At 41.9% G+C, this 17,679-nt stretch overlaps 1 protein-coding gene across 6 annotated transcripts in view; it reads right to left on the bottom strand.

Annotated features, from left to right (window-relative positions):
• Positions 1-17,679, bottom strand: part of baiap2a (BAR/IMD domain containing adaptor protein 2a) — a 49,303-nt gene that overhangs the window by 7,847 nt on the left and 23,777 nt on the right. For all 6 annotated transcript variants that reach the window (XM_058654669.1, XM_058654666.1, XM_058654667.1 and 3 more), the window contains 4 exons: positions 14,870-14,931; positions 12,928-12,999; positions 10,249-10,386; positions 1,506-1,658 (listed from right to left, as the gene is read on the bottom strand). In XM_058654669.1, the coding sequence (XP_058510652.1) occupies positions 1,506-1,658; positions 10,249-10,386; positions 12,928-12,999; positions 14,870-14,931 (425 nt within the window). The remainder of the gene's footprint in view (positions 1-1,505; positions 1,659-10,248; positions 10,387-12,927; positions 13,000-14,869; positions 14,932-17,679) is intronic.

Below are 17,679 nucleotides of genomic sequence, written 5' to 3'. Positions count from 1 at the left end.
TCCACAAACGAACATGCACATTACAGAACGGACTGAATATGCTAATGCGCAGCTCGGACCATCTCTCTTTCTCTCTTGGACACACTACCGATCCTCTGGGAGAGGGTTCTTCAGTTTGCTGAAGGTGAGCTCTTCCCACGCACTCCCCCATCCTGATTAATGACTAGACTCCATGTTGGGGAAAAAAAAAAAAACATACACATGAAAGGGTACCCACACACACACAGAGAGTTCTCATCCAGCCACATCTTCAGGCTGGCAGTTCACACCCACCCGTAATCCCACGAGACTGCAAGAGTCCATTACCGGAGATTTTTGAGATCTGTGTGTATTGTACACGTGTGTGTGCTCATTACAGAGCATGGTTGAGAGATCATACGCAGCCGTCTCCTCGTTCTTTGCACCGAGCCTTGATTTAAATTCACCGTACCTGTAGATTTTTCTTTAAAGCAATGTGGTGCCTCTTTCCCCCGGTTAGTCATTTATGAGCGAACCGACTGAGCTAGGCGGTTCTCACATCTCCACACAACAAGGTGAAGATATTCAAAGGTGCACCGACGGATTGCAGCTTCAGATGTCTGTCAGCTGGGCATTGTCTGCAGGCTTAATGAATTTTTAAAATGACAAGGCCCCTATGAATGGTAAAAAGCTATTGTGACTTTGAATTATACATCTCCTGATACGCTGAACAACGGTCTATATCAAACGATTTGCATATACAACAGACGCGGGGGAGGGCTTCCTCCTAGAATCAGTCCAATATAATACAATAAGATTAGAAGTTTTAGAAACTGACCTGCCAAACTATGCCAACACCACCAAATTGAATCACATAATTTGAATTTGGATTGTTTAATTTGAATCATTGCATTGGGAAAAAAGTCTATATATTTTCACATTCACTTCTCAGAGCTCTTCTTCGGCCAATCAGCACCTACGTTTTTGAGAACGCCACTGTGTTAGTACGTGCTCAAAAATGTAGGTGCTGATTAGCCCAAGGGGAGACCTGTGTATCTGTGCTCGATGGGTGTTTCTTTACTAGTACCCGGACGTCTGTCACGGTAAATTGAAATTGAATTTTGTTAACTGAATTTGAATTGTCCAAATTAAACAATATAAATTCAAATATAAATGATTCAAATTCAGTTTCAGCCCATATTAAGCAAGTTCATCCAATTCAAAATGTTTCAAAACAACAGACAATGTCCAGTATGTCCCGTCTACCTGATTTTACCTGCTGTTCACCACACGGTTTAACAGCATTTAAATCAAATTATCATGACAGGTTTAGATCTCATGTCTCCAGCTCTGTCAATCACCAAAGCACACAGGCACAGTCATAATGTAGCAGGTCGATTATTATTTTTTTTAAACTAAACTTGAACTACAGCGCTGATTTCTGTAATGTAACATTTACTAATACATCCTTTTCTTTCATCGCCGACACACTAACATCCCGGTTCTTATCGTCGCGGCGGTCACCACGGCAGCACTTGGAGACTTACCTTGCCATGGTAGGCACTGCTGTTCTTCGCCACGGCACATTGGCGGTCCACCAGGAAGCAGTACCTGCGACGCTCCTCGGACAAGGCCGTCTTGTATCCCTCAGCGATGAAGGTGTCCAGCTCGGTCTGCTTACTGCTGATGGTCTCCACAAACTGGAAGGAGAGACGTGGAGTGCAAATTAACAACTGGACACATTTGTTACACATAATGGACGTGTTGACAGCATCAGTGGGCATGACTGAAATCTTAAAATCCCCAGAGGTCCACAACCAACCAAACATGTTTTTAAATCAGTGCAGATTCATAATCAGTTTCTTAACCTGCATATCTTTCAACACATGCGTGTAATATTTGATAAGTGTGTAATTAATCATCAACATAAATACCAATTTGAGAATTAAAAGGAGGAATAGTGAAATATTAGGCCTGTATGCAGACCGGCTGTCACTGGATACTCACACATAAGAACAATACTACAGTAGGTCAGATAAAAGAAAAAGAAAACTTATTGACAAAAGTGAAAAATCAAAAACACATTTCTGTTATTATATACTGTATATTTTTTGGCAAAACCAATGGACAGGCGGTCCGACGAGGAAAGGGTCCAAGCCACCGTCCAACATCAACAAGTCGTCTTTTTTAATAACGCAATTAGTCAAATTCAAACCTCGGGGCTACTCAGTACAGCACAGTCTCGTCCTGTCAATCAGCGTACAGCTCCACTGGAGCAATTAGAGGCTAAGTGCACCCTGGCAGTAACAGTTAAACAGATAGAGGAGTCTTCAGCGGTAACCTTCCCCAGCCAGTATTTTCCCTGCAGAGTGTCTCTGCGACGAGGCGATTATAACTGAAGATCCCGCCATGTGGAGGAGGAAGTGCTCACAGAGAGAGGGCCCACTATAATCCCTTTCCTCGAGTGGGGGAAAAAAAACAACGATAAACAGGAGCCGTCAGTTTGTCTTAGCGTGAGCTCTCTACAAATGGGAAATGTCACGAGGGGAACACCAACACAGGTCGGCGGCGGTGGAGAGAAGCTACAGGAAGTCTTCATTTGAAGACAAAGTGGCATTTAAAACCTGCCGTGTGTAACTCTCGGTGACGTTTGTTGTTGTTGCTATTATTATTTTGTGAATAGAAATTATGTGTGTACTCTAGCAGCACAGGTGCAGGTGTGGGGGGAAAGAAGCATTTATCCCATCAAAGTGCTCAACGACTGGGGTGTTTTTGATCAGTAGAATTCCCTCCTAAAGCTTTTTGTGTTGTTTACAGTCATACTCCGACCTGTTTGCAGGCCGCATCTCATTTTACTCGTGTAGCGCTGCTGCTGTTGCTTCCTTCTGTCCCGACATGAAATCAAAAACTTCCTGTGTGCGGCGCAGGAATGTCCCTAAGCAACACAAGATCTAAATACCACTAAACTGAGAACAGCATTGTGTGAACTCAACTGAAATGTAAGGGATATTTCTTCATATTTAAGGGTTTTTGTTTTTTTTGGAGTGGTGGTACGACGTTGGACACAGTGCACAGTGTAAAAAGCAGAGTTTGCAAAATGGGGGCTGAAGGTTTTCGACATTGTCGACTCAAAATAGCACGGCTGACTCAGATTTCAGGGCTGCGACGCTGAAACATCTGCTGAAAAACACTGACCTAGAAAAACCTGTAATACCAACTTGTATTGATTTGATTGAGACTAAACTTTTCTTCAGAGTATTGACAAGTTTGAAGTCCGGAGGGGAGTTGAATCAAATAACCATACATGTCACTAGGGCTGTAAGTAATGATCAGTTTCACTGTCAATGCATCTGTTGATTAGTTTCTCAATGACTGAATATTTGTTTCATCCATTCAATTAAACCAAAACTCAAAGTGACAGCCTCAAAAGTTGTTTTTTTGTCCACAAGCCAAAGATATCTAGTTAATATTTAAGATGCTGAAATCAGATTTGAACTAAAAAAACACACTTTTATTTGATTATCAAAAAAAAAAGCAATTCATTACTTATCAATTAATTGTTTTTCTATGGTATGTGAATAAACCTGACTCAGCAGAGTTTATAATGAAGTATATAAAAGGAAAGCAAAGTTTTATTCCCAGTGCCACAAAGGGAAACAGGCAGGTCACCATGCCTTTTCGTTTCGTTGCGTTTTCAAAGCAAAAACAGCTGAGAGAGTCGGGTTTGTTCAGTTGCCGTTTACTTCCTGTGGATGACACAACCACAGTCCGGATGTATTTCATTCAATAACCACCAGAGCACAGCACTTCCCCACTACCAGCAGCCAGGAGGACATTTTACAAGAAAAATATAAAAAAAAAAACAACTAACTGATACTGAACACAAGCATTTTGACAAATGGCCTTTTGCATCAGCACTGGGAGGAATCCACCTACACCATTAGACAAATCCACCGAGTCAAACTGTCAAGTCAAGCGAGACGGGGATAAAAGTTGGATGCACACGGCCCGACCTTATGAAGTGCCTTGAAACTGGTTCAGTTCCTTTAGCTCTCTGAAATGCATAGTTAAAGGCCAGAGCGTTGTCTCAACAAGGTGGGTGGTGAAGGGAGGAACAAAGTCATGCTTCCGTGGGTATGACACTTGAGCATTTTTCTCCCCCTAGTCATTTAGTTTTGGTATGAGAGGCACCGTGCAGACGGAGAGAAAAGTGGAACAGACACACGGGTTGATTTCCAGCTAATGACAGTCGCAAACATGACCATTTAAAAGATGACAACTTGGCTGATCCATCTTCTCCACTTTCCCTCTCCCTCTCCCTATCCTTTATTTTTTATCTTTTTTGTTTCAGCAGAACTCTGACTCGCAGTCTGCCGACCTCGCCCGACACGTCAAAGTAGAGCTAACGGGAGCAGCTCAAACTGGTGTGCCCGCGCCCTTTCGTCAACCCCACATGGCCTAATTCTCCAACAATTCAAAAGGTCACCAAAGTAACCCAAGACACTAAGTACAGTGGGAAAAGCCCATGGCAGACACCAGTCGCTATTATATCGGGGCGACCTCGGGTTACATTGTAACTGGAATGACTTGTTTTCACGGAGATAACTGTAACATGCTATATGAATATGCAGCTCTCTTCTTCAGGTTTCATCTGTATCCGTGTGTGTGTGTGTGTCCCGGGTGTACACACGGATACATAGGATCGCCACCGACAACAAAAACAGGCAGTTTCACAACAACGGTTTATGCTCCTTTTTTGTTCCAGGGGGGATTCCAAGGCACTTTTCTGCACAGCAGAGAGCAGCTTTGGTCTGCGCTCCTGTTCCTTCACCGTCAGCAGATTTACATTCAAAAGAATTGTATTGCAACGCTCCAGGGCACAACAGAATGCACCTACTGTACGATGCATGCATGGATCTGCTGCATGCGTTAGTCAGTGATTAACTACCTTAATTGAACAAGCACCCGTATTAGTATATCCATCTCGGGGTGGGGGTAGGGGGGGTGACTCGTTCCTATTCTTGTTGGATACAACTTAATTCTCCCTGGAACCATAAATGCAGCAAAACCAATCATTGGAAATAATATCAATTCTAAGAAAACAAATCTTCTGCTCGCTTACACCGATGCCATGAAATACAGACGTTAGTTTGAGGACTTGCAAAAGAACAGAACCAGCAGAGGTTGTTTGCAATGTTTTTCTAGGGATGCTTTTATTATATACATTTATATTTTTGTTTGTGTAATCATATTTTTTTTCTATATTCTCTCTCTCTTCTCCATATCAGATAATGCAGATCTATCCCAGCCAATACATCTGTTCTTTCCAATATTTTTCATCTAGATTCTATAGGTCTAAATAGGAAACAAATGCACGTTTTCCTCGCTTCCTCTGACATACGTACATACATTTCATTATTTAATTGTGGATCACTAAATAGACCAACTCCAAAGAAGCTACCGTGAGATTCCCACTCTTACCTCCATTCTACTCCATATCTGAATATTTCATTTGAAATGACTCAGAGCTGGAGAATTCCTGAGCTTATCGATCGACTTATTAATTCTGAATCCTGAACTCCAGCACTGCCTTTCTGTCTGGGTCCTTATTAACAGCATATACAGCATAAAAGGAGTTTATCGAGATGAAACCCCCTTTGTACGGCACCCCTGGTCCACTCCACTGAACTACATAATGGAGCTGATTAGCATTTCGGAAGGGGGCTCTATCCATTGATTGTCTGCAGTCAGAGAATAACAGGGAGGGGATGAGAGACAGACAAAAAGAGAGTTGGTGGAGACAAGCGTGACGAGTGTGCAGAATAGAGAGAGGAAGGAGCAGTGATGGAGCGAGACTGCGCTCAAACGTCCTTTTACTTTTTAATAGAAAAAGTAAGGAAAGACGAGAGAGAGAGAGAGAGAGAGAAAACTTGGTGCCTCCCGTCTGCAAATGAACACGGATGTGATGGAGATAGAGAAACAAGGAGGAGGGGAAGGAGGGCGAGCTGAGCCTGCTTTAGCAACTTTACTTGTACTTTCTCCACCGATAGACATCAGAAATGTCCACAGTAGGTGGATGATTGTCATTGTGAAGCACATTTCTGAGGGTATGCAGGGTTATGTCCCTCCGCGTGTTGTTCTCTGTGGAGGACTCGCACAAACACTCAGCCACAAATGAGTTGACTTTTCTCTAACACACCCACGGGTGTGATATAATCAGTGAAAGTGAGCAGGCTGTAAATGAGAAAGGGAGATTGATTTGCCTGTAGACTGCGAGCAGACTCTGCATGAGGAGTGCGGAGCCTCTTTCTTCTGCACACATGGGTCCAGGCCTTGGTTAACCTGGGCAGTGACGCTACTACTCTGCATGTCCAGTAGGTTAAGAATTAATTGGATTTTTTTTTGGCTGTGTGGAGTCCATTAGTCACCAAATCTACTGAGATAACTTTTAAGATACTGTTAATACAGGAACCACTGGTGGTGAAATCTGGCCTCATGGTCACCAAAAGTTAGATCTCGTTCGGAGATGCGGTGTTAGTTTCCCTTTCGGAATTTCCCAAATCAATATATATCAATAAAGGTCTCATGTCTCATCTTGCTTCAACACAGAGTGGTCTCACAAATACGCATTGCAAAGAGTCGTTTGTACCCATGTGTGTTGTTTGACAGGACAGTCAACATTGTGAACCGTCAAATCTGAATTGGATAAGGTCAATGTGACTGCTAATCTGATTGTCTCTTGCACAGATAGGATTTAGGACATTGTAAAGCCCCTTTAGCCTGTCAAGACCGTTAAAGATACATTATAAATTATTGTCAAAAATGTTGGACAATATAAGTCTGTCAGTTTTTTTGTTATTTCAAGGTGAGTTGAACATTACAGGGGGCCACACGGGGGTGTAGCAGCTAGCACTGTTGCCTTGCAGCTGGAAGACCCGGGTTGCATATTCTCTCTGTGTGCTCCGGTTACCTCCCACAGTCCAAAAACTCAACCGAAGTTAACTGAGCATAAGAGTGATTGGTTGTTTGTCTCTGTATGTTGGACTGGTGACCTGTCCAGGGTGTTTCCTGCCTCTCAGCTGGGATTGGCTCCAGCGGCCCCTGTGAAACCCCATGTGGACGATAGAGTGGTAGAAAATGTCTAATATGGATTTAAAATTCCCTACATTTGTCTTGAATTCAGTCAAATTATATCCCAGCTGACACTGGACAAGAGGCTCACCAGCCTATCACACAGTAACTAACAACCATTCACACTTGGATGCACACAAACTGGCCATGCAGATTCTCCAATTAACTTAACACTCTTTGGACTCGGCAGGAATCTCGAGTGCCTACAGAGACACATGGGGAGGACATGCAAACGCCACACAAAATTCACATTCCTCTATAAACTCCTACTGGTTTGCAACATCGCGTTTGAAATTTCCAATAGGATCAAACTGTGCTTCATCTCTCACACGGGAAATCTAAAAGATGCTTTATTATTCAGCAACTAAGACAGACTCAGACAGCTAGGAACATGCAACAACCTGCCATTCTTGATGGAGATTATGTGGCTATGTGCCCCTCCTTGTTCAAACCCTGGTGCTCCACACACACACAGTATTCTTTGGAAGGACACTCAGACATACTACATTCCTTACCCTAACCTTACCCATCAAGTAAATGCCTAAATGTCTTAAAGGAATACTTCACCGATTTGCATTTAGCTGTATTAGTAGAATAGGGGTAGTATTTTTGAAAAAAATTGTGCTTCCCAACCTCAGTTTCCCCTGAGTAGACACTTGGTCCAAGGCTTGAAAGTGCAACGCTAATTCTGCACTTTTTAGACCCACTCGTAGGGGGACAGGACCTCATTCCCAGAATGTAAACAGTGTCCGCCATCTTTGCTAACAGTTACTCTAACAGGACCAAGTGTCAATAGTGGAAGGGGAAACTAAGGTTGAGAAGCACACTTTTTTTTTAAACTACTACCCCTATTCTAGTAATACAAAGCTAAATGCAACATAAAACTCATTCTAACCCTAACCCTAAAACCACGTCTTAACACATAAACAGCCATTTTAAGGTGTGACACCAGCCAAATTGTCCTCACTCACTTTAGTTGTCACAAAGACAAGTTTGTACAGCTATTCTTCTCAGGACACTACATTGACTTCCATTCATTTGGACAGCCTAAACAAAGTGTTATCCCTTAACCTTAACTATAACCACTTAATACCAAACCCGAACCCTAACCTAACCACAACTCAAATCTTAGCCATAAACTTAACAAGTTCCACAGAAATGAGGTTGTACCTCATTAGGTAATGACCAGGTTTTGGTCTTAATATGGACTATACTGGTGTCGACAACGTCAGTGTTTATGCCAGAAAAGGTTCTCAGTGCACGTAAACACACACACATCCAACTTTGACACCTCACAATGGCACTTCAGATAGCGACTCCTCATGACATATCTGACGCAGTGGAACAAAGTCAGTATGACACAGTAGTCAGATGAATCCAACACACTGGCAGGTCACAGAAGAAAAAAAAAAGGCAGATGTGTCTATATGAAGTTAACACTTCAGAGATGTGGTGTGTTCTTCTAGAAACTGAGCAGCAAAGAGACACGTTTTCAAACCCAACTGACTCTACGTATACACTGTATATGCACAAGTGTTTGCTGATTTAGGATTCTGGTCAAACATTTGATCTTATGCTGCCAAGGCCAGCCACAGCTTCCCAGAGAGACCAACAGCAGCCCAGCAATTACTGTGCAAGCCATGGCCTGCTGGCTTGGGATTTGTGCATCCGTCCCTCCAGGCACTAAGGCTTCCTGGGATCAAATGAAACCATAGTGAATTTACGCCGTCCCCATTTGCTGCTTTGTACCTTTTCTCAGTTTGTCAGCACACAGTGGTTCCAGAACAACAAAGAAAAACAAATAGAAAGTAAACAGTGAAGACCCAAAGGAGCCGCTCAAAACAGAGATGCAGGGATTTTGCAGGCATCTGCCTTGGAAAGCACACAGTCACTAATTCAAGTAATGGGAGACAAAACGTAAATCATTGAAAGTTAATTTCCACTCATCAATATTCACTTAGCCGGATCTGCCCGGTTGGAGGTTGCTTTGCGATGGAAATGGTCGCACAAACGACAACAATTAAAGTAAACACTGCTTCATTTCGCCGCGTGACATGTCAAACTCCAGAAGACATAATGTTGAAGTAAATAGCTCGGAAACACTCAATGAATAGATCCAGTCAGATTTCTCATGACAGTCCCAACTCCATAACTGTAGACCATAAATAAAAATGGGGATTTATTTCAAACCTTGAATGTACAGTAGAAGGGAAATAGCAGTTAGCCAAGCCTCAGAAAAAAAATCAGCCTACTCCGTGCTCACCTGATTTAAAACGTCACTAAATGTTTTGCCAAGGAGTTTAATGGTCGAAATTGCTAGTTTCAGGTCTTCTTCAAACAGAACATGATGTCAATCAATGGTCCAATCTGTGACTGATTTCAAAAACTGGAAGACTACATACATTTTTTTAAAAATACAGTCCATATCCTTAACCGAAAAGATTGGAACAATTTGAAGACAGAAAAAATGCTGCTTTCAGTTTTATTTTGAAAATTCAAAGTGTGTGCTCTTTTCCCATTTTTCCCATTAAATCTCATTGCCTTTGGCTTATTGAGCCTGCAATTCTGTTCCGTGCTTTGGCTCTGTTAAAACCGTAATCGAAGCTGTGTGCCTGAACACAATAGACACATTGAAGTAAATGCTTTCTGTTCCAGTGCATCAATTAGTGGAGTCGACTTATTATGTTTTGCTGTTTGTGTGTGTAGATGTTGGCAAGGGCACAAGAACCATTATCAAACCTCCACTATTTGCCTTCCCACTCACCTCGCTGCCGCCGCCTCCACCCCCATCCTTGCTGTTTTGTGTATTCTCTTTACTTTATGAAGAATAAAAGTAATTATTTTGCACCAAGATTCTTGAATCTCAAAACCAACAGTCACCCACATGCCTTAAATCTCAGCACAGCAGTGCTATGAACTGTCCTCCGTTTATACTGTGCATCTATCATTTTCCCCAAAATGTCACGGTTCGATACGTCACTGCGTATTTCATCATGTTTTCTTGTTTTGCATTGATTCACAGCTGAAAATGAAACTCAGAACTGACCTCGGTTTCATAATAAATCATGTACCGCCCTTGTACTAGTGTGTAAAACAATGACGTGCTTTGATTTGGGCAAAAAGTTTGTGGAATAAAAAAAAAAAAAAAAAGAGACTCACCTGCATCTCCTTCTCTCCATATTTGGAAGGATTCTTGCTGCCCTGACTCTTCCTGCGCAGCTTCTTCAGTTCAGCCTGGCATTTCTCCAAACTCTCCCCTTTGCTCTTGTGCTCCATCTGGTATTTCTTAAGGGCAGCCTATGTGGGCCAAGCGGCATAGGACAAACGCAAAATTAGAAGGATAATTACAAAGTCCAGGTGAGAGAGGATGAGCCGCGTAGAAGTAAAGTTATAACAGTACAATCGTTTCTAATGCAGTAATAATGCAATAATAAGAAAGAATGCGGCAAATCTAATTGGAGAAAGGAAAATCTGTGTTTTCCCACGATTTCTAGAGGACAAACTGTTGTGACCCAATTCAATTTCTGCAAATAACAGTCAAATGTTTTGGAATATTTTGTACTGCCATTTCTGTAACCCCTAATATTTTTGAACAGGTAAAACTATGCATTTCCAAGAGATATTAGATATTTAATAAATGAACCCTAGCTCAATTGTATTTACTCCATTGTAAAATCTCCCATTGGTTATTGAGAATACTGTGTATCACTGTTGTGTGGCAGTGCCGTTGAAGGGAGGAGCCGCTTTATAAACTTCCTCTTGGCAGTGGCACATTGAACAAGCTTTGGCATCTGGAAGCAATCTCCTTAATCAAAAAACAAGCCAATTCACATGACTTTTTAAATGCTCCAGGTTTCGTCTATTATTTGTCTCCTAGGTTTGATTTTGCATCAACGCAGCTTGATAGAACACAGCCATCGTCACCGATTATGCAGATTTCAAGTCGATTTTTCTCAGTGAAAAGAACAAAAAAATCAAACACAGGAAGAACAAGAAAAGAACCACAGTGATCCATAATTTGTAGATCAAGCAAAATGCCTGGTTTAGTCCTTTTACAGCCCGAGTTTATTCATTTAATTTATTTAATTTGGGCATTTAATTATTTATCTATCTAAGGAAAAACAACTTTATTTCCGGGGCTCTACCAGCTCTGTTGCTATAGTTACTGTGTCTGGTGTGACAAAGCTCATGTGGTTTCTGTGCACGGCAAAATTGGCGGCGGAGAGGGAGCTCGTGCGTGCGGGGTTCAACAACCACATTTGCATATTGTAAGACTCGGAGCGTCGACGCAGGTATCCTCCAGGCATCATTGAGCAGAAAAAGGAGCAGAGGAAGGTTATTGCTGCCCGACGGAGGAACGGAAACTATGACACATGCGACACATACATTGTTTGTTTCATTACAGAGATGGATGGTATTAGTTGTGTCGGTCTGACTTAATAACCATGTTAAAAACTTCTCTGAAATACTGATTTAACTACTGTTATTTTTCCACACAAAACTTTTGTTGTCCTTGTAACCAAGGAATGACCCGTAAGGTAGTTGAACCAATATGTTTTCTCATTTACTCGATAACTTCCAGGGACTGTGACTCCCTGGAGGAGAGTTCCTCCTCTCATAGATCATAGTGCATGATTAGAAAAGAAATAGTGAGGTTTTATTTTAGGTTCTAGAGCAGTAATGGGTAAAATAATAATAATACCTGGAGCATCTGCCGCATTGAGCTGGAAGGCTCTCGTCAATTAATAAAAGACCTGTAGCCACAGCTCTCCATCATGGTAAGCTTTAAACAACAGGACCACAGTGGATAATCTGACCTTTGTCCCAAAAGGCTGAAATGCCCTTCAGGATTGGGAATAGGATTTTTGTTTTGGTCCTTTTTTGAGGTTCATACCTTAAATCTGACATCTGTGTAATGATGGGCGAGTGGTGTAAATGTTGTGTGAGTCATTAACTGAGACAAGAGAGGAAGGAGATGAAGGGAGAACAGAGACAGATGCACTGCTGGGAACATCATATGCACTTCACTGCCATTTGGAATGGAGTCAAAATCTCAGATGATTAATTCACTAAGTCTGAGGCAAAAATGATTGCTACTATCAGTGCTGCAGATCTGCGGGGAATGCATTAAAAATAATGGGTATTAAAATCCTCACAGATAGGAGAGTGAACTGGCGAACACATTTTGTAGGAAGAATGAAACGCTTTTTATTGTCGTTTCCGAATAAAACCCTGGCAAATGTGCGCCGAGTCAAAGGAGATGTAGAAATAGTTTACGTCAGAATATCCGTGGTTAACGTTTTAAAGATGGCAGCATCGGCTACGTGAGCTGTAGCAGCTCTGAACATGGTCCTTTTCAACGATGCAACACAATAGCACACAATGTTTGGCGATATTATCCCATCCACCTAAACAACGCACATCAGTGCTGTTCTACACTCAGGCTGCAACCCACTCATTCTAAAGATATCACATGTAGACCAGCTCCAAAGTGATTACACACATACACACACACACACACACACATATTCACCAAGAGGGGTTTATTATAATCATTCTATCCTTGACAGGTGAGCAGACACGGAATGTTACTTCAAAGCATTCCTCTTTTTGTTTTTATTCACAGAGAGCTCCTCTAATTGTCTCAGAGACAGACTCTGATCCAGATGTTAACGCGCAGTTTCACCTTCCTCTCCGTTATCAGTCACAACTTAAGGGATTTGATCGAAGGCAACATAAATCACTACGATGAGATAAACGACAAAGTGAGGCTGCCCTCGAGCTTTAGAGAGAGAGAGAGAGAGAGAGAACAAAAAAACAAGCCAATCAGATACTCACAGTCAGATAACGAGCATCCAGGTCCACCTTCTTCTCCAGCTCAGAGAGCAGCTCGTTGTGGAAGGATTTCAACTGGGGAGAGAAGCACAACAGCAGCTCAATGACCTGCTTATAATAAAAATATATGGAAAAAAGTGGATGCTTCAAAAGATGCTTCATTATTATAATAATAGAAGAGTAAAGGAAGATTGAACTCAGTGAAGCCTCGCTTAGATTACAGATCTCTGTCACTGATTCACAATATGTAACCAGTAGATTGTAAACTGACCTCAATCCCAGTGTTGGAATAACAACACACACACATTATATCACAATAATACATTTTTTTATCCATTAGGAACATGTTCATGTTATGCACTTAAATCACACCAACATATCACATGTACATACAACATACAACGTTCATAAATGCGTAGAACACGCAAGTGACCCAAGAGCTAGAGTTAAAATAAACATCAACAACTATTATATTGAAGTGTGCAATAATAACAGAATAGGGTAAACATATGGATTAATGTATGATCGTCTGACATTCATTGCTATTCACGGGCAGCCCATGGCCAAGTGGAAAGGGAACTCTCTTAAAGGCAGAGAGGGAATTTCCACTCCCGGAAAACATTGAAACCATGAATCCTTATTCCCGCTGTTTAATTCTCAATTAATCTTAATTGAATTTCGGTGGCTTTGACATGCAAGATCTATACATGTGCATAATAGGGTTTGTTTCCATGCTTCATTTAAATCATATTGATGATTAATTGACATCTGCCCCAATAGAGTAATGAGCACAGTAACCTGCAAACACAAAGAGAACTTGAGGCGAATAGTAATAATAATCGACTGTGAATAACTTGTAAAACAAGCCCATTACCCAGAATGCTACGCTGTTCAATTAACTCACTTGACTTCCCCAGTCACCTCCCAAGTTAGCGGTTTGGATTTATACGAGGCAAGTGTTTGTGTCCGTTGACTCTGTATGAGTTCATGTTCATTTAACAGTCATGTTCGCTGTGTACTGCAGGAGAGCTCAGGGCAGATTTAATAAGGAGCATCAGCGTCTAACCAACTTCTGGGTCAAAGACCGGGGAGGACATTTTGGTGCATAAACAGAACGCCAAGTCAGACTCCCGTCCAACTAAGTGTGTACATGCAGGAGTAATCGGACTATGAACTGTGTTACCCAGGTATGTTAGTCTGACTAAGACTTACTTTCTTACACGACAGTAAGGAAACCAAATGATTGTCTTCGTCTGACTAAAATTTGATTGACAATGGTACAGCCAGTATATTCACAAGTCAAATTTTCATTTGTGGGCCGCAAACTTTTGGTTTGGTGTTTTTTGCTCCACCCACTAATACCCTCCAAAAAACACAGCCCATGAACACACTGCCAGCTGCCAGCAGAGCGAGCAGAGAGCAGCTAGTTGCCAAGCATCACAAATACTGAACTATACCAAACCTAAAAAGTCTCACTAACCCCCTCTCAAAAACGTCTCAACCAGAGGAAAAGAAAGGGAGGGTCTGCAGTGGAGAGGCGTCAAAATATAGTGGTGTGGATTCTGCAAAGTCTACTTAATTTGTGGGTATTTTATGTATATGACGCATTTATGGTCATTCCGATAATTCTCCAGTGCTATGTTCAAGCAGATACACTACCACTTCCAATCTCCGCCTGTTGCTGACCCGCTAATGTTTATGTCTGATCCAATAGGTTCGATGTGTATAAAAATTAAACATGCAGTAGGACAGTTATGCATACGTATGAGTTTGCATGAACTCAGTGTAACACTGGATAAAATTGGGACCAATTGGGACCGTTTTGAAAGCTAAAAACTCTGTATTTCACATGTATGTGTTGTTAAACTATTGCATTATATAGCCTTATGTATCCCACGTTTTATAGCAAGTACTTAAAAAACAAAATTAAGCTTGGAATACCAACCATCTCCTCTAGCTGCACTTGGATCTGTCTGTGGACCTCAGCCATCTGGAACAGCACATCCCCTGCACAGAGAGAAAGAGGAAGAAGTATAGAGAACACATCAACAACACTCAACACCACAAGCATTTCTACAGCAGGAAAAAAACAGAAAGGAGAACAATGGAAAAAATAAAGAGAAAAAGAAGATAGGAAAAAAATAAAAAAGGAAGCGGGGGAAATAGAGAGACCCCAGCGTGCAGTGCTCATGCAACACGAGACACATAAACACATACAGGACGAGTGACTTGCAACTGGGACAATGACAAAGAAGATGGGAGTTTGTTGTTTTGCTCGAGTTAACACAGAAATTGAAACAACAAGGAAAGACAAGTGCCAGAAATGTGGAGAAAAACAAAACTGAAGGCAAAAAATTCTTTAAATTATATGCTGGTACTTGGTTCTTCAGGCATGTAAGTAGTAAGTCTAGTGGAAATATAACACATTGCCCTTTTCTGTCTCCACATAAAAATGGATTGGGAAAAAAAGGGACATAAAAAAACAAAAGGGAAGAGATAAAGAAGGGTCATGCAGCTAGTAAGAGTATTTCATTTTCATATACCTACAGGCTGCCTCTTCTGAATATGCAGTGCATTGTCAAGAAAAGGAACACAAAGAGCTACATTGAGCGAAGGACACACAAAGAGGCCTGGTGGAGAGACAGCATGAGATCTTCACATACAGAGAAATGACGCACACATATTTTCCTGACCAAGAGGTCCAAAGCCCCTCAGGTTTGAGTTGTTCACTTGGTGCTTCAAGAACAACGTTGATTTCTAGCCTTGCTTTGCGCTGGATGAAAGAGAATTTCGAGTGATCGAGTGACACTTGGCTGTAATTGGGATAATCTGGGATATTTGTAAAAAAAAAAAACAGCATTTAAAAGTTAATTTAAAAGTTAATTTAAAAGCGGATGTGAAACCTGGCAAATAGCAGGACTGTCTCAAATGAGTCGAACCATTTTCATAGACAAATGAACTTAACTTAACTGTTTTGTGAAAAAAAGAACACATGTGGGCATTTTGTGGTGGAGAAGGAGCTGCATAGAGAAGTGCAACACCTCACTGTGCACTGATTCCTTTTCGCCCCGCCCCTTCTATTCTATTCACCATGTCACTCTTTGAAATCTGACCTGGAAGGAGTACATGTCAAAACGATTGCCGAGTGAAATTACAGCTTCTTCGGAGAAGTGTTTTCAGAAACAAACTTTACAGATTTCGCCAAAGAGCTTTGGAGTGGTCCCCCCCCCCCCGCCCTCGACAGCCAGCGAGTACAAAAACTACAGCAGACAGACAAACACTCAAGTGACTGTGGCAAAGGAGGAGGGAAACAAAAAGGAGGCGGGACATAAATGCAGCGAAGCAGGTTGAAGCTTTAGAGGGAGAGGAGGGAAAAGGAGAAAATACAATGTGCACAGCAATTAATCCACAAAAACCTCAGGAGGTAAAAAGAAGTAAAGTGCTCCGATATTTTTGGTAATGACGTTGGTATATATTTTTTTTTTTGCTTCAACCCCCTTAAGTATGTAGAATAAAGTTGAATAAAGTGTTCATCAAGAAGCAGCATATTATTGTTGTATGCAGAATTTAACATGCATTTTGATGTTAGGATCTGCTTGGATGACCAGACCACACTGATGATAACATATGTTCATATCCAATTACAGCTAAACTATAGCGTTCCATAAGAAATTTGTCAAAGCTCAGTACAGAACCTCTATCGCCCCCTGTGGACTTCTGAGCAATTACCAAACAGTGTGGCATCTATGACCTCTTCCTTAACCCACTCTCACATATTTCCACATATACACAGAGAGAGAGAGAGAGGGAGGGAGCGAGAGAGAGAAGCCATGCGGCCTTTTCATGTTGTTTCTAAGCTACTAAGTAAGTTATGTGTTGTATATCTGTCCAGACTACATCCAGGAAACGGAATGGAGCTGCGTGGTGAAGGACACGGGAGCAGTTTGTGACTGGCACATCCAGGCATGTAGTCAAGCAGCTGTTCAGGGAGTGCTCGGTTGCTTTTTGCTGAGAACATGCAGTCACTGCCCTTAAAACTGCTGCTGCAAACCCAAGACTGCCGGGCCGTTTGCTCATGGGGCAACCTGCCTGCTGATCCTGTGGCTCACAGTAGCGGAGAAGCAGGCCAAGGCACCCTGTCTCCCTGCTAAGCAGCTTACGGATACTCATCCCTGATCACAGCCCTTTAGGCTTAGAAACCCTGGCATTTGTGCCGGCGGCTCCAACTAGCTGGATCAATTAAATTAAACGAGCAGCCACCACTTCGACACACACACACACACAAGCACACACATGCCTGTCAAGTGAACTGGCAGCAGGACGAGGCGTTTACGAGAAGCCAGAGAGGTAAAGGATGAATGAATAAGCGATAGATCTCATCCTGTCATCTGCAGTTTCATTGCTGCGCAATGTACATGCCAAAGCATCAAAGGGAGAAAAAAAAACAAAAAACATCACACTTAGGAGATGCAAATAGTTACCATGGCAACTTGGATATCATATCCCACAACAACAGTAATAGAAAATTGCACTGCACCTTCGTGCACAGTTAGCAACAGAGAATCCTATCAAGAAATGGATAAAGACACACGAAAACTGAACATGTTGTGCAATGTTATTGTTTGCAGGCATGACACAACCCGTGGGACGAGGTGAAAAAGCTTCTGGCCTGACAGGGATTACCGCATACCTGCTAAAAAAGTGACATGACCTGTCCAGAGCCGCGACACACAACGGACACACACACACACACAC

This window comes from Solea solea, chromosome 16, assembly GCF_958295425.1.
Source record: "Solea solea chromosome 16, fSolSol10.1, whole genome shotgun sequence".
Lineage (NCBI taxonomy): Eukaryota > Metazoa > Chordata > Actinopteri > Pleuronectiformes > Soleidae > Solea > Solea solea.
The sequence above is the reverse complement of the archived record's forward strand: the minus strand, read 5'-3'. Positions and strand labels throughout refer to the sequence as shown.